The sequence below is a fragment of the Moschus berezovskii genome, chromosome 9 (assembly GCF_049115385.1).
Source record: "Moschus berezovskii isolate FMDL1 chromosome 9, NW_MosBer_1.0, whole genome shotgun sequence".
NCBI classification, from domain to species: domain Eukaryota; kingdom Metazoa; phylum Chordata; class Mammalia; order Artiodactyla; family Moschidae; genus Moschus; species Moschus berezovskii.
This window is the reverse complement of record NC_142468.1, coordinates 49,068,602-49,095,789: the sequence shown is the minus strand read 5'-3', so window position 1 is coordinate 49,095,789 and position 27,188 is coordinate 49,068,602. Positions and strand designations below refer to the sequence as shown.

At 44.3% G+C, this 27,188-nt stretch overlaps 2 protein-coding genes across 4 annotated transcripts in view; both read left to right on the top strand.

Moving 5' to 3' along the window:
• The first annotated feature begins 9,552 nt into the window (after positions 1-9,552).
• On the top strand, positions 9,553-26,714 carry LOC148776446 (uncharacterized). The gene is made up of 4 exons (XM_088839623.1): positions 9,553-9,922; positions 24,804-24,911; positions 25,412-25,472; positions 26,461-26,714. The coding sequence occupies exons 1-2, from the start codon at positions 9,572-9,574 to the stop codon at positions 24,822-24,824; spliced, it is 372 nt and encodes a 123-aa protein (XP_088695749.1). The 5' UTR covers positions 9,553-9,571; the 3' UTR covers positions 24,825-24,911; positions 25,412-25,472; positions 26,461-26,714.
• Positions 10,092-27,188, top strand: part of RAB27A (RAB27A, member RAS oncogene family) — an 86,098-nt gene continuing 69,001 nt past the window's right edge. The window contains exon 1 of one of the 3 annotated variants that reach the window (XM_055436204.2): positions 10,092-10,210. The gene's annotated coding sequence lies outside the window, so the exon portion shown is untranslated. Of the gene's footprint in view, positions 10,211-25,032; positions 25,190-27,188 lie in introns of those variants that run through there. The other 2 variants (XM_055436198.2, XM_088839622.1) reach the window with 2 other exon arrangements.

Genomic DNA, 27,188 nt, shown 5'->3' with positions numbered 1-27,188 from the left:
GCACTACAGGCAAATTCTTTACCATAGTGCCACCTATGTTTAAAAGCATCAGTGGGATTAGTGCCCTTAAAGAAAAGATACCAGAGACATGCTCTCTCTCTTGCCCATGTAAGGATATAGCAAGAAGTTGCTGTCTGCAAATCAGGAAAAGAGGCTTCATCATACACTGAATCTGCCTCTGCTAGCCCCTTGATCTTGTACACCTCAGCCTTCAAAACTGAGAAAAAAATACCTGTTGTTTAAACCATTTATTTAGTGGAATTTATTAATAGCAGTCTGAATAGACTAAAGCACGGCTCTTCCTGTAAGATCGATGTGAGGTCCCTGCCAGTCGGGACTGAGTGTGTATATATATGTGTGTGAATACGTGTGTATACATATATATATTTATATATCCTATCCATGGACCTGAATTTGGGGAGGAATGACAAAGGGTTCTTGTAAAACAAATTTGTGTTAAACCTGCATTTATCTTATCCCACCCCCAATGACCCTGCACTTTAAACTGAGGGACTATGTTAGCATTTAGAACTTCCATGTACCAGCCTCAGATCATGCAGTCAACAGGATCTGAATTTTGTCCTGGTTAAAGGCCTTGGGTCTGTTGGTAGGAGCAGAGGAAAGTTTATGGTAGATTCTTATGGCATTGAGGAGTCCTTAGATAAACACAGCTTCTTTAATCGTTGGATCTAAATTTATGGAATGATTTAAATCAGAAAACTGGTAAAAGATCTTGATTCCCAGTGTGAAAACCAACAGCCTTCTGCTCACTAGTTCTTAATTTTCTTTTAAAAATATGTGAGTCAAGAAACACCCCTTTCTTTCCCCAAAACAGTAATACCCATCTATCTTTTCCTTCAGAATATGGTGACCTTTTAAGCTGTTGACATAGATCCCTGTATGCTATAAAGTCAAGACACCCTGGGTGCACTCCAGCCTGGCTTCCCATTTCAGCAATTATGACCTGCTATCAGACCTTCGCCACTTGGAAATTCTTTTATTTCTAACTTGGGAGTCCTGTTGCAGCATCTTCCGTCAGTCTCAGCTCATAAAGGACATCCATGTCAGTGGCCTTCTCACCAGTGCCTTAGTGAAGGGAGCCTCATCAGAGACTTTCAGGTAACAGGAGGTGGCAGTTCTGCAGTCTCATCACAAATCCATTATTCTGACTCCAAGGTCAGCAGGGCGAGATAGGGAGAACAAGAAAGTTAAAGAGGGAAAGCCAAGACAATGATAGATTTTCAAGGGGGCCACTTGACTTGATCCTATGGGATTTTCTGAAGAGAATTTAAAAGTTTTTTTAGCTATTTTGAAATAACTTCAGACTTAAACAGTACAAAAATAATAATAAAAAATTTCATATACTTGTTATCCAGGTTCCACAGATGTTAACATTATCCACATTTGCTTTAATCTCTCTCTGTATATATGTGCTTACATATTATGCACACACAAACAGTATTGTTTTTCTAAGCTGGATCAGGGAAAAAGCAAGAGAGTTCCAGAAAAACATCTATTTCTGCTTTGTTGACTATGCCAAAGCCTTTGTGTGGATCACAATAAACTGTGGAAAATTCTGGAAGAGATGGGAACACCAGACCGCCTGACCTGCCTCTTGAGAAGTCTGTATGCAGGTCTGGAAGCAACAGTTAGAACTGGACATGAAACAACAGACTGGTTCCAAATAGGAAAAGGAGTACGTCAAGGCTGTATATCGTCACCCTGCTCCAAATAGGAAAAGGAGTACGTCAAGGCTGTATATCGTCACCCTGCTTATTTAACTTATATGCAAGGTACATCATGAGAAACGCTGGGCTGGAAGAAGCACAAGCTGGAATCAAGATTGCCGGGAGAAATATCAATAACCTCAGATATGCAGATGACACCACCCTATGGCAAAAAGTGAAGAAGAACTAAAGAGCCTCTTGATGAACGTGAAAGAGGAGAGTGAAAAAGTTGGCTTGAAGCTCAACATTCAGGAAACGAAGATCATGGCATCTGGTCCCATCACTTCATGGGAAATAGATGGAGAAACAGTGGAAACAACGGCTGACTTAATTTTTCTGGGCTCCAAAATCACTGCAGATGGTGACTGCAGCCGTGAAATTAAAAGGCACTTACTCCTTGGAAAGTTATGACCAACCTAGACAGCATATTAAAAAGCAGAGACATTACTTTGCCAACAAAGTTCTTTCTAGTCAAGGCTATGGTTTTTCCAGTGGTCATGTATGGATGTGAGAGTTGGACTATAAAGAAAGCTGAGTGCCAAAGAATTGATGCTTTTGAATTGTGGTGTTGGAGAAGACTCTTGAGAGTCCTTTGGACTGCAAGGAGATCCAACCAGTCCATCCTAAAGATCAGTCCTAAGTGTTCATTGGAAGGACTGATGTTTAAGCTGAAACTCCAATACTTTGGCCACCCAATGCAAAGAGCTGACTCATTTGAAAAGACCCTGATGCTGGGAAGGTTTGAGGGCAGGAGGAAGAGGGGATGACAGAGGATGAGATGGTTGGATGGCATCACCGACTTGATGGACATGGGTCTGGGTAGACTCCAGGAGTTGTGATGGACAGGGAGGCCTGGCGTGCTGTGGTTCATAGGATCGCAGAGTCGGACACGACTGAAAGACTGAACTGAACTGAAACCCTTTGAAAACAGAATAAGTTGCCCATGTGATTCCCTTTACCTCTAAATATTTCAGTGTGCAATTGCTAAAAGCAAGGATGTTCTCATTTGTTATTATAGTGTAATAATCAAGATCAGGAAGTTGAGATTGATAGGATATTATTATCTAATCTCAGATTTCATTCAGAGTCTACTAAGTCCCATTAATGTCCTTTAGAACAAGACAAAATTACTTTTCTGAAACAGGATCTAATTTAGGGTCACATTTGAATTTAGTTCATGGTTCTTTGGTTTAATTTATTATTGTTCCTTCAGTTCAGTTCAGTCGCGCAGTCATGTCCGACTCTTTGCGACCCCATGAATCACAGCACGCAGGCCTACCTGTCCATCACCAACTCCTGGAGTTCACTCAAACTCATGTCCATTGAGTCGGTGATGGCATATAGCCTTCTCATTCTCTGTCGTCCCCTTCTCCTCCTGCCCCCAATCCTTCCCAGCACCAGAGTCTTTTCCAGTGAGTCAACTTGTCGCATGAGGTGGCCAAAGTATTGGAGTTTCAGCTTTAGCATCAGTCCTTCCAGTGAACACCCAGGATTGATCTCCTTTAGAATGGACTGGTTGGATCTCCTTGCAGTCCAAGGGACTCTCAAGATTCTTCTCCAGCACCACAGTTCAAAAGCATCAATTCTTCGGTGATCAGCCTTCTTCACAGTCCAACTCTCACATCCATACATGACCACTGGAAAAACCATAGCCTTGACTAGACTTATGATTATACAGTGGAAGTGAGAAATAGATTTAAGGGACTAGATCTGATAGAGTGCCTGATGAACTCTGGACAGAGGTTCGTGACATTGTACAGGAGACAGGGACCAAGACCATCCTCATGGAAAAGAAATGCAAAAAAGCAAAATGGCTGTCTGAGGAGGCCTTACAAATAGCTGTGAAAAGAAGAGAGGCGGAAAGCAAAGGAGAAAAGGAAAGATATAAGCATCTGAATGCAGAGTTCCAAAGAATAGCAAGGAGAGATAAGAAAGCCTTCCTCAGTGATCAATGCAAAGAAATAGAGGAAAACAACAGAATAGGAAAAACAGGAGATCTCTTCAAGAAAATTAGAGATTCCAAGGGAACATTTCATGCAAAGATGGGCTCGATAAAGGGCAGAAATGGTATGGACCTAACAGAAGCAGAAGATATTAAGAAGAGGTGGCAAGAATACACAGAAGAACTATACAAAAAAGATCTTCACGACCAAGATAATCACGATGGTGGGATCACTCACCTGGAGCCAGACATCTTGGAATGTGAAGTCGAGTGGGCCTTAGAGAGCATCACTACGAACAAATCTAGTGGAGGTGATGGAATTCCAATTGAGCTATTTCAAATCCTGAAAGATGATGCTGTGAAAGTGCTGCACTCAATATGCCAGCAAATTTGGAAAACTCAGCAGTGGCCACAGGACTGGAAGAGGTCAGTCTTCATTCCAATCCCAAAGAAAGGGAATGCCAAAGAATGCTCAAACTACCGCACAATTGCACTCATCTCACACGCTAGTAAAGTCATGCTCAAAATTCTCCAAGCCAGGCTTCAGCAATATGTGAACCGTGAACTCCCAGATGTTCAAGCAGGTTTTAGAAAAGGCAGAGGCACCAGAGATCAAATTGCCAACATCCGCTGGATCATGGAGAAAGCAAGAGAGTTCCAGAAAAACATCTATTTCTGCTTCACTGACTATGCCAAAGCCTTTGAGTGTGTGGATCACAACAAACTGGAAAATTCTGAAAGAGATGGGAATACCAGACCACCTGACCTGCCTCTTGAGAAACCTGTATGCAGGTCAGGAAGCAACAGTTAGAACTGGACATGGAACAACAGTCTGGTTCCAAATAAGAAAAGGAGTACGTCAAGGCTGTATATTGTCACCCTGCTTATTTAACTTATATGCAGAGTACATCATGAGGAACGCTGGGCTGGAAGAAGCACAGCTGGAATCAAGATTGCCGGGAGAACTTCAGATATGCAGATGACACCACCCTTATGGCAGAAAGTGAAGAGGAACTCAAAAGCCTCTTGATGAAAGTGAAAGAGGAGAGTGAAAAGGTTGGCTTGAAGCTCAACATTCCGAAAATGAAGATCATGGCATCTAGTCCCATCACTTCATGGGAAATAGATGGGGAAACAGTGGAAACAGTGTCAGACTTTATTTTTTTGGGCTCCAAAATCACTGTGGATGCTGATTGCAGCCATGAAATTAAAAGACGCTTACTCCTTGGAAGGAAAATTATGACCAACCTAGATAGCATATTAAAAAGCAGAGACATTACTTTGCCAACCAAGGTCCGTCTAGTCAAGGCTATGGTTTTTCCAGTGGTCCTGTATGGATGTGAGAGTTGGACTGCGAAGAAAGCTGAACGCCGAAGAATTAATGCTTTTAAAGTGTGGTGTTGGAGAAGACTCTTGAGAGTCCCTTGGACTTCAAGGAGATCCAACCAGTCCATTCTAAAGGAGATCAATCCTGGGTGTTCATTGGAAGGACTGATGCTGAAGCTGAAGCTCCAATACTTCGGCCACCTCATGTGAAGAGTTGACTCACTGGAAAAGACTCTGATGCTGGGAGGGATTGGGGACGGGAGGAGAAGGGGACGACAGAGAATGAGATGGCTGGATGGCATCACCGATTCTATGGACATGAGTTTGAGTGAACTCCGGGGGTTGGTGATGGACACGGAGGCCTGGCGTGCTGTGATTCATGGGGTCGCAAGAGTGAGACACGACTGAGTGACTGAACTGAACTGAAGTATCTCAAATCTGTCTATTCATTCTCATCCTCAAGGCCACCCTCTTAAACCAGATCACTGTTACCCCTCACTTGGATTTCAGCTAATTGACTTTCCCAGCCAATTCTTAGCCTCACAGCCATTAAGAAATGCATTGTGAATTCTGGTCCTGGCTTTGCCACATATTAGATGTGTAAAACTGGTGAGGTTGCTTAACCTCTTTAATGCTCTTTTTCCTCATCTGTAATACGGAAACAAGAATAGTCCTTATTTCATAGGACAAATGTGAGAAGTAAATGAGGTGATATGTGTAAAGTTCTTAGCATATTGGCTGATTCAGAGTAAACGGTCAATAAATGTTAGCCTTTATTATAAGCATTCCAGGGTCCTTCATTACCCAACCTCTGCTTATTTCTCCAGTTTCTTTGATCGTCCTTCCACTTATTTTTTCAGCTTTTCTGAGCTTTCAGTTGCTCCAGTATCTCACTCTCTCTTTTTTGCCTCCAGGGCATTCTTCTGATCTTTTCCATAGAATTCTCTTCTCTCACCTTCCCCATGGCTTCCCTTGTAGCTCAGCTGGTGAAGAATCTGCCTGCAATGCAGGAGACCCATGTTCGATTCCTGGATCGGGAAGATCTGCTGGAGAAGGAAATGGCAACCCACTCCAGTATTCTTGCCTGGAGAACCCCATGGACAGAGGGGCCTGGCGGGCTAAACCCCATGGCGTTGAAAGAGTGGGACACGACTTAGCAATTAAACCATCCTACCTTCCCCACTTATTCATTCTTCTTAATCTGTGCATCACTTGTCTCTGGGAAGTATTGATCTGGTATCAATTAACTTGTGTTCCAGTTAGTCAGACTTAGCCACTGAACATCAACTTCCCTTATCAAGGATCTTATCTTACTGCACAGAAGTTAATTTGATCTCTTTGAGGACAGGATCACTGAGGGCAAGGACCAGTTTGCCTTGTTCACTATTTCATCTCTAGTACCTAACACAGTGTTTGACTTGCTGAATGAAATGACAGAATGGGTGATGTATGAGCCACAGCATCGCTGTTTTTTGATCTCCTGCCTGGTGAACTCCTGGTGACAGCCCTGCCTGGCTGCAGGAGTGGGGAGGGCTGAATGCTCCTTAATCATGTGAACCATTAGCAGTTGCTGCACTGTTGGCGCCCTCCCCTCGACTCCAAACAGATCTTAGCTGATCAGTGACTCCCAAGACTTCCTCTACTCATGAACATGGGACTACTTTCCCTGTTTTAACCTCCACTGACAAGTTTGATGACTTTCCCTAAGGAATATCCCTTGAAACCATCAGTTCAGTTCAGTTCAGTCGCTCAGTCGTGTCCGACTCTTTGCAACCCCATGAATCACAGCACGCAGGCCTCCCTGTCCATCACCAACTCCCAGAGTTCACTCAAACTCATGTCCATAGAGTCGGTGATGCCATCCAGCCATCTCATTCTCTGTCGTCCCCTTCTCCTCCCGCCCCCAATCCTTCCCAGCATCAGAGTCTTTTCCAGTGAATCAACTCTTTGCATGAGGTGGCCAAAGTATTGGAGTTTCAGCTTTAGCATCAGCCCTTCCAATGAACACCCAGGATCAATCTCCTTTAGAATGGACTGGTTGGATATCCTTGCAGTCCAAGGGACTCTCAAGAGTCTTCTCCAACACCACACTTCAAAAGCATCAATTCTTCGGCGATCAGCTTTCTTCACAGTCCAACTCTCACATCAAGACAGGACCACTGGAAAAACCATAGCCTTGACTAGATGGACCTTTGTTGGCAAAGTAATGTCTCTGCTTTTTAATATACTATCTAGGTTGGTCATAACTTTCCTTCCAAGGAGTAAGCGTCTTTTAATTTCCTGGCTGCAATCAGCATCCACAGTGATTTTGGAGCCCCAAAAAATAAAGTCTGACACTGTTTCCACTGTTTCCCCATCTATTTCCCATGAAGTGATGGGACCAGATGCCATGATCTTAGTTTTCGGAATGTTGAGCTTTATGCCAACCTTTCCACTCTCCTCTTTCACTTTCATCAAAAGGCTTTTGAGTTTCTCTTCACTTTCTGCCATAAGGGTGGTGTCATCTGCATATCTGAGGTTCTTGATATTTCTCCTGGCAATCTTGATTCCAGATTGTGCTTTTTTCAGCTCAGTGTTCCTCATGATGTACTCTGGATATAAGTTAAATAAGCAGGGTGAAAATATACAGCCTTGACATACTCCTTATTTGGAACCAGTCTGTTGTTCCATGTCCAGTTCTAACTGTTGCTTCCTGACCTGCATACAGGTTTCTCAAGAGGCAGGTCAGGTGGTCTGGTATTCCCATCTCTTTCAGAATTTTCCACAGTTTATTGTGATCCACACACTCAAAGGCTTTGGCATAGTCAGTGAAGCAGAAATAGATGTTTTTCTGGAACTCTCTTGCTTTCTCCATGATCCAGCAGATGTTGGCAATTTGATCTCTGGTGCCTCTGCCTTTTCTAAAACCAGCTTGAACATCTGAGAGTTCACGGTTCACATATTGCTGAAGCCTGGCTTGGAGAATTTTGAGCATGACTTTACTAGTGTGTGAGATGAGTGCAACTGTGCAGTAGTTTGAGCATTCTTTGGCATTGCCTTTCTTTGGGATTGGAATGAAGACTGACCTTTTCCAGTCCTGTGGCCGCTGCTGAGTTTTCCAAATTTGCTGGCATATTGAGTGCAGCACTTTCACAGCAACATCTTTCAGGATTTGAAATAGCTCAACTGGAATTCCATCACCTCCACTAGCTTTGTTCGTAGTGATGCTTTCTAAGGCCCACTTGACCTCACATTCCAAGATGTCTGGCTCTAGGTCAGTGATCACACCATCGTGATTATCTTGGTCGTGAAGATCTTTTTTGTACAGTTCTTCTGTGTATTCTTGCCACCTCTTAATATCTTCTGCTTCTGTTAGGTCTATAGCATTTCTGTCCGTTATCAAGCCCATCTTTGCATGAATTGTTCCCTTGGAATCTCTAATTTTCTTGAAGAGATCTCTTGTTTTTCCTATTCTGTTGTTTTCCTCTATTTCTTTGCATTGATTGCTGAAGAAGGCTTTCTTATCTCTCCTTGCTATTCTTTGGAACTCTGCATTCAGTTGCTTATATCTTTCCTTTTGAAGCCATCACCCTATAGTAAATCTGTTATCACTAACTCTGTGATAACTGCATTATATTTGCCTGGAACTATTAAAATCAATATGTATTCAATATTTAGCAATTTCATATGATTCATCCTATATGTGATATTTTAAAGTAATGTGAGAAGCTCATTGTACTGTAATGCAAACTGAGTAGTTATAGATTGAAAGGATAATGGAATTGGGCAGGTGGCCTTGAGACAGCTGGAATTTGTGATGCAAGAAGAATCTGTGAGTTAGAACAGATAGGAGGAGCCAGTGGACTAGGATTTCCAAACATTTGCTTTGCTTAGAAGTAGAATTATTTGGTTGAGAGGTGCTTTTTTAGGGACTTCCCTGGCAGTCCAGTGGTTAAGACTCTGCTCTTCCAATGCAGGGGTCTGATCAGGAACTAAGATCCCAGATGCCTCCTGATATGGTCAAAAATTAAAAAAAAAAAAAAAAGAAAGAAATGCTTTGCGTGAAAGTTCACAGGAGTAGGCCCAAAAGTCATTGTTCAGACCTTGAAGGCACTGGAGGAGGAATTTGGCGCCCCTGGAGAATCTCAGGGACAGGGGAGCCTGCTGGGCTTCCGTCTGTGGGGTCACACAGAGTCGGACACGACTGAAGTGACTTAGCAGCAGCAGCAGCAGCAGCAGTGAGAACCTAGGGGCCTGAAGTTTGCCACCTCTGCCTCACAGCCACCGTCCAAGCGGTCCACAGAAAGCCGTCGGCACTGAGAGAGGGAGGCCGCCAGGGGGCAGCAGAGGCTCGGCGATGTCTCGGTACTAGAGCTAGTCTTTCAAGTATTTTTTTTTTTTTTTAATTTTAACGAATTGCTCTAATACTTGGAAATTTAAATAAGAGAGATTTTGTAATCTGAACTCGACTGTTCAAGAGCAGAGACCCTGTTTACTACCCGACTTACTACCCTTTCTGTCCGCCCACCCCCTACGCCGCCCCAGTCATCCAGCCTTTCTCAGGTATCCGAAGCTTTCCCTCACTGCGGGAACACCAATGCCAGGCTTCCCGCGGGAGGCGCTGGCGGGGCCGGCCGGCCGGGGCAGAGCCAGGACGCCCAGCGCGGATCTGGCCCCCGGGGAAGCCAGAGCAAGTGGGCAGTCACTGCAGGCTGGGAGCCCGCCCCTCAGCTCCCCGCTTCGGGCCTCGGGGCCGACTTTGCAACCGCCCAGCACCTGTGGCGACCAGAGACAGAGCCTGCCCGGACGCCCTGAACGACACCTGGGGAAAACGGCTTCGGGGGAGGAGATTTGGCGGGCTGCCCCAAACTATACCTTGCAACGCGCCGATCCCAGAGCAGTTTTTAAATGTCATCCCTGTGTCTCAAAACGGAAACAACCCCTTAAGGTTTGGCACCTTCCAGGAAAGGACAGTGGAGACCGGGTTTGGGCTAAAAGAGGCGAGCGGGGAACTCTGTGTCGGCCCCCCGGGCAGGTGCGGGGGCTGGCGGCGGCGCGCTCGCCCCCTCGGGCGGGCTGCTCCCCGAGGTGACGCGAGGAAGCGGGAGGTGGCGGGCGGGGACGAGGTCCCGCCCCCACCTCGCGCTCCTTGACGGGAAGTGATGTGGGGCCCGACGGAAAACACCCGCCAGGGACCCAAAGAGGCAGAGCGGCGTGGGCACCGCGGGCGGAGCGGGTGAGGCGGCGGCGCGGGCGCGGAGGCGCGCGCGGGCTCTGGGCGCCGGTCACCCCGCGGGGCCGCGCGGCGGGGCGGGCGAGCCGGGGGTCTGGCCCTGGGGCCGGGGGTTGGGGTTGCAGCTCCTCTCCGCTCTCTGGGGGGCAGAAGCTTCTTTGCTTCTCCCAGGCCCTCAGCACAGACTCTACGGTGACAGTCGCGGGGGTAGGGGTCAGCTTGGGCGAGGTGCCGATGAGGTGGAGTCCCAGGTTGGGATGGGGTTGAGGTCACCTCCCGGCGGCATCCAGGGGCTAGGGCCGCATGGAGGTGGCGGGGTGGGAGGCAGGAAACTTCTCAGGCAGGAGAGGAGGCTCCTGCACGGCCTCTCTAATTCTTTTCTCCCTCCGGCTTTGTCAGTTGAATGATTTGAAGTCTTGACACCTTTGTTGGGCGGGGTCTGGACGGCAAACTGTCTGGGTGGGAGAGGGTCCCCCACCTTTCCCTGCCAGTCAGACGGAAAACCCTACCAGGCAGTCAGGCCCTTCTGTCTTGACTGGCGGTAGAGCTGATGTGATGACAGGTTTCGGTAACTCTTGCCAAAGCTTTTGTCTCTGTCCCAATAGACCACGGATTAAGCAAAGTCAGGCCTGAAGTGAAGGAAATCTTGTGAACCCTTGACTTTGCCTTCCCATCATTTTGGCTCCTGTGGGCCACCTGCATGGCCTCAGCATCATCTGTTAGATCCTCTGTCTCACGGGTCTTCTGTAGGCTAACAGCTATTTTCCCCTACTGGATGGATTCTTAACTTTGGGATTGGCTCATCAGTCAGAGGTTGGGGGTATCCTCTTATGCTAATAAAGTTTCTATAATTATCGGTGATTTAGTTTGTTGGTGCTCCACTGTTCCTGTTTTATTGATTTATTTATGCCTTCTTAGAAACTTGTTTTAGGGGGAAAACAAAGTCTGGAAGACAGAATTTTTGCAGATGGTTACAAGTAAAGAAAGGTTAATGCAGTGCTGAAAAAAACTTGACTGAGGATCTGTATTTTATGTCAGTTTTCATTCCTACTTTCTTTCCTTTATTCTTTCTTCCTTACTCACTCCCTTCCTTAATTTCCATGACCTGCCTTGATTTTTCTAATTTTGATGAAGTATAACTGTTTGTTTTTTTTTTTTTTTGCTGCACTTTTGGTGTCAAATCTAAGAAAGCATTGCTCAGTCCAAAGTCCTGAAGATTTATGCCTATGTTTTCTTCTAAGAGTTGTTAGTTTTAGCTCTTATATTTCCATCTTTGGCTTGCTTTAAGTTAATTTTGTACAGGGTGTGAGGTAGGAGTGTTCACAGTTTTTTGCATGTGGACATCAGGTTCTCCCAGCACCATTTGTTGAAAAGATTATTTTTCCCCCTTTGAATACCATTGGTGCCTGTGTTAAGAATAAATTGACAGTAAATGTGAGGGTTTATTTCTAGACTCTTAGTTCTACTCCACTGAGCTGCATGTCTATCCTTATGCTAGTATCATACTCTCCTTTATTAACTATGTACGTGGTAAGTTTTGAGATGGGGAAGTGTGAGTCCTCCCACTTTGTTTTTCTTTTTTGAGACTGTTCTGGCTATTCTGGGTCCCTTGAATTTCCATATGTAATTTAGGATCAGCGTCTCAATTGCTGTTGCCTGATTTTACAACAGATGCAAGGGTGTTGAAGTGGGCAACAGTCTCTAGGAACCCGACTCTTGATTTTCCTCTTCCAAACCTGCTTTTCCCCCAGTCTCCCCTGTCTCAGTTAATGGCAACTTCATTATTACTGGTGCTCAGACTAAACACCCCAGAGTCACCCCAGTTCTTTTCTTTGTCTCATATCCCACTTGGAGTCTCTCAGCAGAGTTCATTAGTTCTGCTTTGAAACTATATCTAGGATAGGAACCATTTTGTAACATTTTCACTGCTCCCACCAAGTTCCTTTCATTTGTCAACCTGGATTACTCAAAAAGCCTCCTGCAGGGCCAGCCTGCTTCCACCTTCACCACTCTATTGTCTGTTCTTAACAAAGTTGCCGAAGCCACTTATGTCACTCAGTCCTGTGCTCAAAACTGACCGGTGGCTTGTTATACCAGAGGGAACCCTCTGTCACCGGCAGTCCCCTACGTGGTGTGTGGCTTCATCTTCCATCACTCCCCTCTTTTCTCACTCGCCTTCAGCCACACCTCAGGACCTTTGCTGTTTCCTCTGTCTGGAATGTTCTTCCTTCAAAAGTCTGCACTGCTTACTCACTCATTTCATTCAAATCAAGTTATTCCTTTAGAGATGCTTTCTTGTCCCATCCCATCTAAATTAGCGTCCCCCACCCACCCCCAACATTTTCTTCCTCTTTGCCTTATTCTTCTTTAAATATCTGTAGCATTCTTTGTCATTGCACACACATCTGTCTCCCACTGGTCGAGTACAAGCTCCATGAAGGTCAGGAGTTTGTCTTGTTTGATCTGGTGGAGGTAGCACCTGGAATGGTTTCTGGCACATATTAAACCCTAAAAAAAAAAAAAAAAATGTTGAGTCAATGAAAAGGGAATGAGAAGCTGAGAAACGGGGGTCACTCTGCTATTTCTTTCTCACTCTTCCTTCCTGTTTGCAGTGTCCATAGCTACACCAGCAACTCCTCCTTCTCTCCTTTTCTATATACTTTTTTCTCTGGAGAGAATGGCCTTACTCTTCTTGGAAAGGGAAAGGTCAAACAGAGGAAGGGAAAGGTCAAAGCAGAAAGGTGAAGACTTTGGGTCCTTTCCAAGGGCAGGACCTAGGCAGACTGGGAGGAGGCCTTCAGCACCTGTCTCTAGTGACTTGGTTTCTGTGCTGATCTAGGAGAGTGAAATTCCTTGGAAATTTGAGAAAGTGGAGTTTCACTTCCTGATGAGTATTTTGCAGTGCAGTGAATTTAATTTTTCTCTGGCTTCTAACTGAAATTTCCAATTATGAGACTCATTTTGACTTTCAATTGCATAATGACTTTATACTGTCAACTGATTATGCATATGTGGCCTTAAGATGAGACTGTAATATCCTGGAGGCAGAGCATGGCTTCATTTCCTTTGTGATTCCTGTACTGCAAGCTATCATAGACAAAAGAAGTGTTCAATAAACTCTTGCTGAATGTTCCCATAGGTTAGTGAATAAACTTGGATTTGTTTTCATAATTAGAAACCTCTAGTCCGTATATTTAATTTTTCTCAGCCTGTAGATGTTCAGTATCTTGTTTTAGTCCACCTCATCCTGCTGTTGCTGATAAAGCAGTATTGGCTAGAGTTGAGAGAGGTTTCCTGCCGACCTTTCTCACTGAGAATTGAATTAACTGGCCTGGAGAGTATAGTAATCACTGTGGTATTTTAAAAATTGAACTGACTTCCCATTGTTAAACTTATCTTGGAATATGCAGCATCTATATATTCACTGCAAACTATGAAAAAGGATTATTTTTACACCCATGGCATGTATATGTGTGTGGGTGTAATAATGCGAGCCCTAGTTGACTTGATGGGTGGGGGAATCCCTTTCAAAATGTATACATGTGTCAAATCACCGTGATGCACACTTTAAATATCTTACAATGTTATATCTCAATTATACCTCAATAAAGCTGGCTGATGGGCTTCCTTGATGGCTCAGTGGTAAAGAATCTGCCTGCCAATGCAGGAGATGCGGGTTCGATCCCTGGTCCAGGAGGATCCCACATGCTGCCAAGCAGCTAAGTCCATGAGACATAATTGTTGAGCCTGTGCTTTGGAGCCAAAAATAAATAAGAAAATTAAACAAGTGGCCCACAATTTAAAAAACAATTGAATTGTAAACCTCTGTGCAGCAAGATTGTCTTGTTATTGTTAGAACAGGGTTGCCCTCTGAAGAGAGGAATTTTTCCCTTTCACTGCCTTCCCTTTATATGCTGTGTGCAGGTTTCGCTTGATCATGTTTATTTCTCTGCCTCCTAGTCAGGAAGTTCCAGTTTATGGTTTGGTTTCCCTTAAGCTGATTATCTGGGGAGCAGGACTTGGGCACTGAGTTGGAGGAAGAGATAAAAGGTTTGCAATTAACTGTGTGTCCAGAAGGTGAGAGGTGTGGAGCTGTGAGCATCCATCTTGTTCCATCCATCTTGTTTTGGCCTCCTGTCTGGTCAGGCGGTATACCACATTCTTTTCCCTGTATGACTGAGGTCTACTAATATTGATATTCTACTCACTGTTTAATAAAATTTGATGCCTCACCTACTCAAAACAAATGTTGGAAGTCATTATTCCTTGCCTGCTTTTGTTTCATTTTTTGCCTCTGTGTGTGTCACCCGTGAGAAGGCACACTTGAAACCACCCACCTGTATGAAATCAGACTTTTGAGAGCTGAGATTACACTTTGAATGTGGGGTCAGAGGTAGTGTGCCAGATTTAAAAAAAAATTTGGATGAACAACTAATAATATTTTACTATAAATATGTCCCATGCAATACTTGGAACACAATTATACTAAAAATTGGCTGGTTTTTTTTTTTTTATTTTGAGTGGCAGAGTTAACTGGTGTCTTGGATTTAATGTGGTAACTCTGGTCTGGTAAATTTATGTTTCTGGGCAGGAAATACGTTGATCATGATAATGCCCATAGAATAACTGAGCTATGGCTCATTTTGATAATTACACATGTGTCCATCTTAGGAAGGATAGGGTGTGTAAACTCAAGGATTATTAGAATTAGAAGACAGTGGGAGAAGATTCCATTTTCCTCTAGTGTTTTGTGGTGAAGGAAATTTTTCTCCAGAGATGTTGTCATTTTCTAAGATCACACAGTTAGTGGCAGAGCCAGAACTGGAACTCTGGGTCCAGTGGTTAGTCTGCTGTACAAAATTGTCCCTTAAGAGATCACATGTAAGTTGCTATGTTTTCATGCTAATCTTTAATCACTTCTGTTGCCACCCCCCCATGATTGCTCCACTGTCCTGCTGTCCTTCTGACCCTTAGATCTGCTATGTGGCAGGCAAAGCCACCCTCAAGGACACACTTGACTTTTCTCTGAGAACTGCAGGGCTGTTGAAAGCCACCGTTGGTTGTATTCCTGTGGTGATGCCAGAAATCCCATCTTTCCATGTGTTTTTATTCCTTCTAAGGTCTGGTTATTATTCTCATCCCTGTTGAGTGTTTACTGTAAGTTGCTTTGATTCAGGAGGACTTGCTGAGAATAATTCCACAACCACCAAGTATTGTCTCACTGAAGGGCGCCTGCTTTGAGTGGCCCAGTCCTTTGACACTCCATATCTTCTTGTAATTTAGATGTGGAAGATGCATGGTAAGGATTGTCACAGTAGATAGGTTTATGTAACTTCCTCTTTAGAGATGTGTTCTTTTAAAACATAGTTTGCTTACTGTTTTAAAGTTATCTGTACTTATTTAAGAAAATGGCCTTAGAAAAAAGCATCCTTCCTCTGACTGCTTCGAGAATACCATATTTCAGAGTCACTAATCCTGTTTTTTCATAGCCTGTTGATTAATTCATATAAAGCCTTACCAGCTGCCAGGTCAAAGCATAATATTAAAATTGGTTGCCAAGAGACTGAAAAATCTGTTCATTCTTATTAACTGCTGCTCATCTATCTTGCTCTGATCCTACCACGTGGGCAGCTGGTCGAATCTTATCTGCATATGGCTGGTTACTTATCGCCTGTGTATTTGTATCATTTGGCACAAAAAAAAGGGCCTCAATCAGCTAACGGAAGCTTATGGTAAGGTGTTTTTAATTATTATTATTCTTGCTGTATTAGTTCTAATGCGGGAAGGAATGAGACATACAGAAAATAAGTCCTGACTTAAATGTCCATTTGAGATACCTGAGAATTTTAAAATATAATCCAAGGGTGCGGTCAGGATTTCTTTGTTTCCTGCAGTGTGATTCATTTTCATAATGAATCTCACCATTGCAAGGGAGCAACCCCAGGGATTAGTAAAGAGGTCTAGCAGCCCTTGAAAAGATAAGGTGTCGTCCTTCCAATCAGATGCTAGAGACCAAACATGGCCAGATCAGCTGCTGGCCTTTCTAGGATGAACTTCCTTCGTCAGGGGCAAGGTCAGCTCCTCATCACTCCACTCCACTTAGGCACTGAGGGCCGCAGAGTGGGTTTGGTATTTCCTTGGGGGATGACTCAGCCCTGTGTTCCAGAATTCCTGCTTCAGTGTGGAGGAACCAACTCCGCCAGGAACTAGTGGATCAGTTTTTAGTTTCTAACTTTGCCAATAATTAACTAAGTGGTATATTACGCTGGCAGTTCTTAATTTGGTTGTTTTCAGCTCCTTCTTCCTCAAGGGGTCATTGAGCAACATCTGGAGATGTGGCTGGTTGCCATACCTGGGGAGTTGCTGGTATTTAGTGGGCAGAGAACTGAGATGCCCCAAAGTGCACAGGACAGCCCCTCAATACAAAGAATCATCCTGCCCACCATGTCAGTGGGTCGAGGCAGAGAAACCCTGCGTTAGACACATTGTGGAACCTCTCTGGCCTGCAGTTTCCTAAAGTCCACCTTCTCTCCATCATGTAAAGTGAACTAAGCCTAACTCCACTTCTGTGGTCTTTCTAACCTCTCCCTTACCCCCATTTCTGAGTGAGTCATCAGATATGAGGTAGGGCCCAGGCATCTCCATTTGTATGTACTTTATATCTCTGTGTACATATTTTACATACATCTATGTGTATGTATTTTACATCCATGTGTATGTATTTTACATCTCCACTGGGGATTCTGACAGGCAGTTAGGATTGAGGGCCCTGCCCTTAGGAATCCCGGGCTGAGGTCCTCGCCAAGGTGCCCAGTGGGCCATGTGAGGGGAGTGGACAGTGTGGGGACAGTCTGCCAATAGGAAGCAAGAGCCAGGTGGCAGGGCCTGGCTGCCGTTTGATTGAGTGCAGGTGGAATGCTGCCAGCAAGTCCTCAGGGAGGGCTATGACTGAGGGCTTGGCCCCTGAATTCCTCAGAGACAGTGCCCCCAGCCCCTCAGCACAGTGGACTCTCAGATGCCTGGGAGTGTCTACTCCACAGAGTCCCAGCTGATCACTATACCCTTGTATTAGGGGTGCCCCAGATCCCAGAATTTCCCAAGGAAATAGCAAGACTGGACAGTTTCTTCAATGGAAACCCCATTTCCTGCTTAGCTAGAGCCTTTCTGGGAGATTCAAAGTCAATGGCAGAAACCCCAACCCTGAGTCAGCAGCCCCTCTTGCCACCCAGATAAGGAAACCTCACTTGTTACACTTAGAGCATCATGTAACTTAAGGGCTGGTGGGCATCTTAGAAACCAGGGAGCCTAGCCTCTCCTCCATCTGGCAGGTTCAGAACTGTGCCCACGGTCACATGACAATCTGATGGCAGAGAGGGTTCCAGAAGAGAAGTCTGCTGGTTCTTTCTGTGCCCCTGTGCTAATGTTTCTTAATTGTAACCAGCAGTGTCTCTCCCTTGGACTCCTATGAAATATCACAGGAAGTGAAACAAATGTATGAATGACTTTCACCTATGTTAAAGCGGTCCAGAAATGTCTGAACATCTGCTTTGGCTATGTACTAGCTGCCAGTTAAAGGCCACTGTTGCTTCCTGCCTGTACTGCTGTTTTTCTGGTCTCATTCTAGCTACCCCCGCCTCCCCATAACCCATTCCTCATGCAAAGCCAGTGATATTTTTAAAAATGTAAATCAGATCATATCCTTCTTCTGTTTGAAATTCCTCAGTCACTTACCACTGTGGTTGGTGTAAGATCCAAATGTTCTAACCATGATCCATAAGTGTCTCCATGATCTGAGCCCTGTTGGTCTCCTTGTCCTCAGCTCATCCCTGTGCCTCCTTCCTTTCTGTTCCTTAAAAACACCAACCTCTTGCCTTCCTCAGAGCATCTGCACTTGCCTACAATTCTTTTCTCTAGATTCTCACCTGGGTGGTCCCTTGGCAGCAGAGTAATCCCTGATCACTCTGTTGGAAGTAGTCTTCAGTCAGCCTCTATCCTATTATACTTTATGGGCTTCACAGGGCTTCTTACTGTTTGAAATTATTTTATCTTTATGTTGACGTTATCTATCTCTTTCTGCTAATTGTTCTCTCTGTGACAGCAGGGACTTTGTTTTGTGAAATGCTGGATACTTGTCACCTAAAATAATGCCTGGCACATGGGCGATGCTAAGGTGATAATGAATGACGAGCGGGTAACTAGGAAGTTGATGTGAGAGAAGATTGCATGGCCTGTGTCAATTCCTATTTTTTTCTACATTGGACTTTAAGTTTTGTTGTTGTTTTTAAGCTTTTTACTTATTTATTTTTTGACTGGAGGATGATGACTTTGCAGTATAGTGATGGTTTCTGCCATCCGTCAGCATGAATCAGCCACAGGCATACACACGTCCCCTCTCTCTTAAACCTCCCTCCTCCCTCCCTCCCCATCGCACCCCTCTAGGTTGTCACGGAGCACCGGCTTTGCATTCCCTGCATCATACAGCAAATTCCCACTGCCTGTTTATTTTACATATGGTAATATATATGTTTCAGTGCTACTCTCTCAAGTCTTCCTACCTTCTCCCTCCCCTGCTGTGACCAAACTGTTTTTAAACTTTTTATTTTGTATTGGGCTATAGCCGATTAACAATGTTGTGATAGTTTCTGGTGAACATAGAAGGGAGTATGTATCTGTTCTCCCGTAAACTTTCCTACATCCAGGCTACCACATAACACTGAGCAGAGTTCCATGTGCTATACGGTAGGTCCTTGCTGATTAGCCATTTTAAACACACCGATGTGTACATGTCCATCCCAAACTTGCCATCTAACCCTTCTCCCCATCCTTCCCCTGGCAACCATAAGTTCATTCTCTGAGAGTCTCTTTCTGTTTTGTTAAGTTTGTTTGTTTCATTTCTTTTTAGATTCCACATATAAGGGATGTCATATATTTTCCTTCTCTGTCTGACTTCACTGAGTATGGCGATCTCTAGGTCCATCCATGTTGCTGCAAATGGCATTATTTCATTCTTTTTAATGGCTGAGTAATATTCCATTATATATATGTACCACATCATCTTTATCCATTCCAAACCTGATGGGTGTTTAAATTGCTTCCATGTCTTGCCTGTTGTAAATAGTGCTGCAGTGAACATTTGGGTGCATGTAACCTTTTGAATCATGTTTTTCTCTGGATATATTCTCAGGAGTGGATGCTCTATTTTTTAATGAACATCCCTACTGTTCTGCATACTCGCTGTGCCAGTTTACATTCCCACCAACAATATAGGAGGATGCCCTTCTCTCCATACCCTCTCCAGTATTTATTGCTTGTGAATTTTTGGTAACAGCCATTCTAGTGGTGTGTGGTAGTATCTCATTGTAGTTTGATTTTTATTTCTCTAATAATTAGCGATGTTGAATGTCTTTTCATGTGCCTCTTGGCTATTTGTATGTCTTCTTTGGAAGAATGTCTATTTAGGTCTTCTGCTGAGTTTTTGATTGGGTTGTTTATTTTGTGCTGTTAAGCACTGGACTCAGATCATGAACTCCTTATTGCCAAATTCAGACTTAAATTGAAGAAAGTAGGGAAAACCACTAGACCATTCAGATATGACCTCAATCAAATCCCTTATGATTATACAGTGGAAGTGAGAAATAGATTTAAGGGACTAGATCTGATAGATAGAGTGCCTGATGAACTCTGGACGGAGGTTCGTGACATTGTACAGGAGACAGGGACCAAGACCATCCCCACGGGAAAGAAATGCAAAAAAGCGAAATGGCTGTCTGAGGAGGCCTTACAAATAGCTGTGAAAAGAAGAGAAGCGAAAAACAAAGGAGAAAAGGAAAGATATAAGCATCTGAATGCAGAGTTCCAAAGAATAGCAAGGAGAGATAAGAAAGCCTTCCTCAGCGATCAATGCAAAGAAATAGAGGAAAACAACAGAAAAGGAAAGTCTAGAGATCTCTTCAAGAAAATTAGAGATTCAAGGGAACAATTCATGCAAAGATTGGCTCGATAAAGGACAGAAATGGTATGGATCTAACAGAAGCAGAACATGTTAAGAAGCGGTGGCAAGAATACACAGAAGAACTGTACAAAAAAGATCTTCACGACCAAGATAATCACGATAACGTGATCACTGACCTAGAGCTAGACATCTTGGAATGTGAAGTCAAGTGGGCCTTAGAAAGCATCACTACGAACAAAGCTAGTGGAGGTGATGGAATTCCAATTGAGCTATTTCAAATCTTGAAAGATGATGCTGTGAAAGTGCTGCACAAATATGCCAGCAAATTTGGAAAACTCAGCAGTGGCTACAGGACTGGAAAAGGTCAGTCTTCATTCCAATCCCAAAGAAAGGCAATGCCAGAGAATGCTCAAACTACCGCACAATTGCACTCATCTCACACGCTAGTAAAGTCATGCTCAAAATTCTCCAAGCCAGGCTTCAGCGATATGTGAACCATGAATTCTCAGATGTTCAAGCTGGTTTTAGAAAAGGCAGAGGCACCAGAGATCAAATTGCCAACATCTGCTGGATCATGGAGAAAGCAAGAGAGTTCCAGAAAAACATCTATTTCTGCTTCATTGACTATGATACCAAGGCCTTTGAGTGTGTGGATCACAACAAACTGGAAAATTCTGAAAGGGATGAGAATACCAGACCACCTGACCTACCTCTTGAGAAACCTGTATGCAGGTCAGGAAGCAACAGTTAGAACTGGACATGGAACAACAGACTGGTTCCAAATAAGAAAAGGAGTACGTCAAGGCTGTATATTGTCACCCTGCTTATTTAACTTATATGCAGAGTACATCATGAGGAACGCTGGGCTGGAAGAAGCACAAGCTGGAATCAAGATTGCCGGGAGAAATATCAAGAACCTCAGATATGCAGATGACACCACCCTTATGGCAGAAAGTGAAGAGGAACTCAAAAGCCTCTTGATGAAAGTGAAAGAGGAGAGTGAAAAGATTGGCTTGAATCTCAACATTCAGAAAACGAAGATCATGGCATCTGGTCCCATCACTTCATGGGAAATAGATGGGGAAACAGTGGAAACAGTGTCAGACTTTATTTTTTTGGGCTCCAAAATCACTTCGGATGCTGATTGCAGCCATGAAATTCAAAGACGCTTACTCCTTGGAAGGAAAGTTATGACCAACCTAGATAGTATATTAAAAAGCAGAGACATTACTTTGTCAACAAAGGTCCGTCTAGTCAAGGCTATGGTTTTTCCCGTGGTCATGTATGGATGTGAGAGTTGGACTGTGAAGAAAGCTGATCGCCGAAGAATTGATGCTTTTGAAGTGTGGTGCTGGAGAAGACTCTTGAAAGTCCCTTGGACTGCAAGGAGATCCAACCAGTCCATTCTAAAGGAGATCAATCCTGGGTGTTCATTGGAAGGACTGATGCTAAAGCTGAAACTCCAATACTTTGGCCACCTCATGCGACGAGTTGACTCACTGGAAAAGACTCTGATGCTGGGAAGGATTAGGGGCAGGAGGAGACGGGGACGACAGAGAATGAGATGGCTGGATGGCATCACCGACTCGATGGACATGAGTTTGAGGAACTCCGGGAGTCGGTGATGGACAGGGAGGCCTGGCGTGCTGTGATTCATGGGGTCGCAAAGAGTCGGACATGACTGAGCGTCTGAACTGAACTGAACTGAAGCATTAGACTTAATTTTTTAAAATTAAAACCTAAATGTCAGTTTGGTACATGAGAAAAATGGATGTGTTAAGCAGATTAGTTTCTTTTCTTTCAAGACGAATGTGTTCAGACCCTCTAGTATGAACTCTGTGGGAAACAAATAAAATAGGACAAAGCTACTTGGTAAGCACAGACTCTGGCATAGGGGCTTAGAACTCAAAAGATCCAGGTTTTAGTCCTGTAAGGGGCCTGAAAGATCACCGTGGGAATAGTTGCTCCGAAGTGGCTGACCATGAAAATCACATGTGCTGTGCTGTGCTTAGTTGCTCAGATGGGTCTGACTCTTTGCGACCCCGTGGACTGCAGCCCGCCAGGCTCCTCTATCCATGGGGATTCTCTAGGCAAGAATACTGGAGTGGGTTGCTACGCCCTCCTCCAGGGGATCTTCCCAACTCATGGATTGAACCCAGGTCTCCTGCATTGCAGGCAGATTCTTTACCATCTGAGCCACCAGGGAAGCCGAAGAATACTGGAGTGGGTAGCCTGTCCCTTCTCCAGCGTATCTTTCCCACCAGGAATCAAACTGGGATCTCCTGCATTGCAAGTGGATTCTTTACTAGCTGAGCTACCAGGGAAGCACAAAAATCACATAGGGAGCTTTTACTTAAAACATATGCAAAGCCACATGTTTTTCAGTCTCTTCTTGCTGCTGCTGCTGCTGCTAAGTCGTTTCAGTCGTGTCCGACACTGTGCGACCCCATAGACAGCAGCCCGCCAGGCTCCCCTGTCCCTGGGATTCTCCAGGCAAGAACACTGGAATGGATTGCCATTTCCTTCTCCAATACGTGAAAGTGAAAAGTGAAAGTGAAGTCGCTCAGTCGTGTCCGACTTAGTGACCCCATGGACTGCAGCCTACCAGGCTCCTCCGTCCATGGGATTTTCTAGGCAAGAGTACTGGAGTGGCTTGCTATTGCCTTCTCTGCAGTCTCTTAGGAGATTCTAATTTGTTAGGCTTGGCTTTAAGGCTAGGGAATTCATGTTTTATCTAAAATGCTGCTGTCGTGATGGATGGTGCACCACCAGGTTTGGGAACCAGTGCCCGAGCCCACCTCTGTCCCCAGGTGAGTACACTGAGGCTCAAAGAGATCAGGTGTCTCACTCAGGGGTACCCACCTGAACGGCTGGGAGATGGCACTCAAATCTCCCAGCCTTCTTTCTGCACCATTCAAAAATGTAGTGAGAAAGATTCTCAGGGACAGATGTGGGGCTGCCTCGGAAATTGTGGGTTTGTTACTTTTTTCTTTATTGACATGTAACTAACCAGTCTGGTGTCAAACAGGAAATGCATCTAGCTTTGCTCTCCTTTTTTATTACAAGGTGTCAGATCAGTTTGACTTTAATAGAATAATGACCAGAATGTGGTTCTGAGACCACCACCACCACCACCACCCAAGAACTTGTTAGAAATACAGATTCTTAGTTCAGCCCAGAACTACTGATTCTGTACTCCAGAGATGGCCCAGTGAGCTGTGTTTTCAAGCCATCCAGGAGATTCTCATGCCCACTGAAGCTTGTACTTTTCACAACCCAACCAGTGGTTAAAGCTGCTGGCCTCGACCTTTTAGTTGGTGACTCATTAACATGGAGGCCTTAAAGTAAGCTAGCCATCTGCTTTCCTTGGTAACAGTTGCTCAAAAATAGGGACTTTTGTTATAAATCTTCATTAGTCTGCTACACAAGGTGGGGTGGATTAATACTTGTTGAACACCTGCTGCATGTGAAGCTGTGTGTTGGAAGCTATTACTTGTCTCATTTAATTCTCACATCATTCTCAACCATCCTGCTGTGTAGGTATTATTATCCCTATTTTACAGATTTGGAATCTGAGGCTGGTGGAGGTTAAACGAGAGTTATTTGCCCAGCTGTGGTTGTACATTTTGCTATCTGTTGTGTCCCTAGAGCAGTTGCTGTCCAACCATTTTATGCACAATTGGGAGTCCTTTGGAGAATCTTGTCATTAATGCAGATTCCCTCGCTGGGGCCTGATGGAACCCAGGACTTTGGATTTTCATCAGGTACTCTAGGTGATTCTGCTGCCAGTGGGCATCAGACCATACTTGGAGAAAGTTCTCTCCTGGATCCATTAACTCTTGCTTCAATAGTTGGACCAGATGTCTCTCAAGGCTCCTTAGAGTTTCTGTGGTTCGCCGGTGTTTTGTGCTCACAGACCTTGGGCACTGGATGGGGAAGGAATACGAGCATGGAGGAAGGAGCTTGGGAGCTCGTACAGAGAAATATCTCTTTTTTTTTGACATGTACACACTGCTTTATTTATTTATTTTTGGCTGCACTGGGTCTTCATTGCTGCACTGCGCTTTCTCTAGTTGTGGAGATCGGGGACCACTATCTAGTTGCGTGGGCTTTCATTGTAGTGGCGTCTCTTGTTGCGGAGCACAGGTTTCAGTAGTTGAAGCACTCGAGCTCAGTAGTTGCGACTTGCTGGCTTGTGGGCCCTTGGACTCAGTAGTTGCAGCTCCAGGCCTCTAGAGCACGGGCTCAGTAGTTGTGGCACATCAGGTTAGTTAATGCTCCGAGGCATGTGGAATCTTCCCGAGCCAGTGTCCCCTGCATTAGCACGTGGATTCTTATTCACTGGACCCCCAGGAAAGCCCCCCAGAGAAGGTTCTTATATGCCTGGCTGTTCCTGCTCTCTCTGCTGCCTTGGTGTTCGCAGGCCGTGTTTTGGTTTTGAGTAACTTGTGATCCTTTCAGTTATCTACCCCCAAATTGTGCAACTTTTCATGTAACGACTTCACCCATGTGTTGGTGAACTGCCCCAAAGTGAGCCATTTCCTCCTGGCTGAAATGAGCATCTGTCAAGTACTGAGTTGCTTCAGCTTTTGAGGCAAGAAATGGCATTTCATCTGTTTGATGATATGATCCCTTATTTTTCAGGCACAGAATGGACATATTTAGTGAATGAACTGTCAATCCATCAGGAGACAATGACTTGGTGCCATTATGAAGGGGAAAAGTGAGATGCAAATTTAAAATTAACTTCAGGTATGATGCCTGATGTCCTTTTTTTTTTTGTGAGTTGGACTGGTGATTTCTCCTCCAGAAGTTTACCTAAGTACCCCAGGATCCCCGTAGTGAAAACAATGCATATATCCAAAGCTGGTGGAAACCTCTCAGTCCTTTGCCCAGTGCATAAGTCAGCATTGGTGAAATATTACATTTCTTTAATAAGGCCTAGTCCCTGAAACAAATTATTAGGAAAAGGTTGGAAGGAAATTTGGGAAAGAAAACATTTCAGCTTCCTGGAATCCACTGTGTATAAGGTAAATTATTTTTCTGGTAAGAAAATAATCAAGATACAGGTTAAGTTTCTAAGGATAATTTATTTTGCTGCTGATATCAAAGTTGGTAATACCAACAGGTAACTGAGTGCAGTAGCTAGCTACCATTTATTGCAAGCTTACTGTGTGTCAGGAATCATATGAACATTCTCTCATTTACTCTTCAATAGACTTTCAAAGTAAATATTATCCTTCATTTTACAGCCGATGAACCAGTTTCAAAAGGATTGAGTAATTGGACCGGTGTTGAAACTGGGGTTTCCAGGTATGCAGGGCTTTGCTAAACTGCAGGCCTGGGTAAACAAGGATAGATAGTTACCCTGAGTGTCACCCAGCTCACTGACCTACAGTTGATGGCTAGGAAGTAAGCCCAAAGGATTCTGAATTGTCTGATAGATGGTACATATATGGAAGTGTGCCGATTCACCTCACAGAGAGACCTTCAGAACACTTCATGGTACATATTTTTCTCCATTGCACACATAATTCTGATCTTGGTTATTTGGTTTCCAGATGCCTTGTCAGTTAGAAGCTGCACATTGGTGGGGGGAGGAGTGACCCTGGAAAGGCACTCTGATTACCGTGGTGAGGGTCAGCTGGCTGACTGACAGAGAAGTGAAGGCAGGGAGGAAGAAACATAAACTAATAAAAGACAAAATCGATACAGTGTCAGGAGGCTTTAATATAGTGGTAAACATACTTTAAGAGAGAGCAGCTATTATTGAACATGTACTAGGTGCTGAACACTGTTTTAAGCACTTTATAGTACAACATGACTCATTTGTACAAAATAATCCTATTGTTCCACCAATGAGGAAACTGAGGCACAGAGAGGTTAGGTAACTTGGTGAAGGTCACACAGCCAGTGAGTAGTAAAGCTGAGATTCAGATCCAGGCAGCCTGAGTCCAGGGCCCAGATCCTCCGCATCCTGTTTCCATGTAGGCCTTAGATCCTGAGAGTCTATCTAGTGCACATTAGTGGTGTTTATTGTGATGGCCTGAATCATCCAAAGAGGGGGGAAATAAAACTTTAAGGTTGGGCATTACATGTCTCTTTGTATTAATTAATTAAAGAAAATTTTATCAGGGCATAGTTCTGCAAGGACTGTTGGTAGAAGTTATCAGAATCTCCGCCCACGGCTCATTTCCTGCTCCCCAGAGTCAACTGCTGTCAGTTCTTGTGATGAGTTGACACTTGCTGGTTGTTGTGTCCTCTGTCGCTAATGACGTACTTCTGTATGATTGATTTTCAGTTTTAGGCATCTTCTATTGATGCATTACTATGGAAAAAGGAAATTTTTGTTTGCTTTTCCACCCACCCCGACCACACACGCGTAAGATTTCCATCTTCTCCTTCTCCTAACAGTTTCGTTATAGTTGCAGCTAGCTCAGTATGTCATGGGCTTCTGTTTATGTTTAGGCTTCCCTCCTGGGTTGGGCAGTCTCCTGAGAAGATGACTTGAACCACTTGCCTGTGGAGTATGCCTGCCTTTTGGAAGTCCAGCATGTAGGTGTGGGGTGGAGGTGTTTTCAAATTTATTAATACTATGCAACTTCTCAGTGCTTCCCCTGCCTCCACTAAAGTTGGTATGACTCAGAGACCCTCTGCAAGTTTGATTCTTGGAGTTTTACTCTCTCCGGAGAATGGACGTTCGACTTCTTCTGGAGCTGGAGGAATCACAAGGCTGGCATCGCTGGGGTTTGGGGTGTAAACAGACTTCCATTATTTTAGCCTCACTTTATGCTCTCCCCTCCCCCAGAGGTACTGGGGCTCTGACTGCCTAAGCCCTTTCTGGAGATTCTGTGACGAGTTGCTCCTTGTGTTTCTCTACTGGCAGATAAGGAGTCTGGTTTCCTGAGTCTGCTAATCAATTACCTCTTGTTCATCTACTTTCTTTTTATTTTTATTTTATTTTTTTTTCCTAGCACATCACTGCATATATATTTAAACCAATCCATCTTTCAGGAAACAGAAACACCA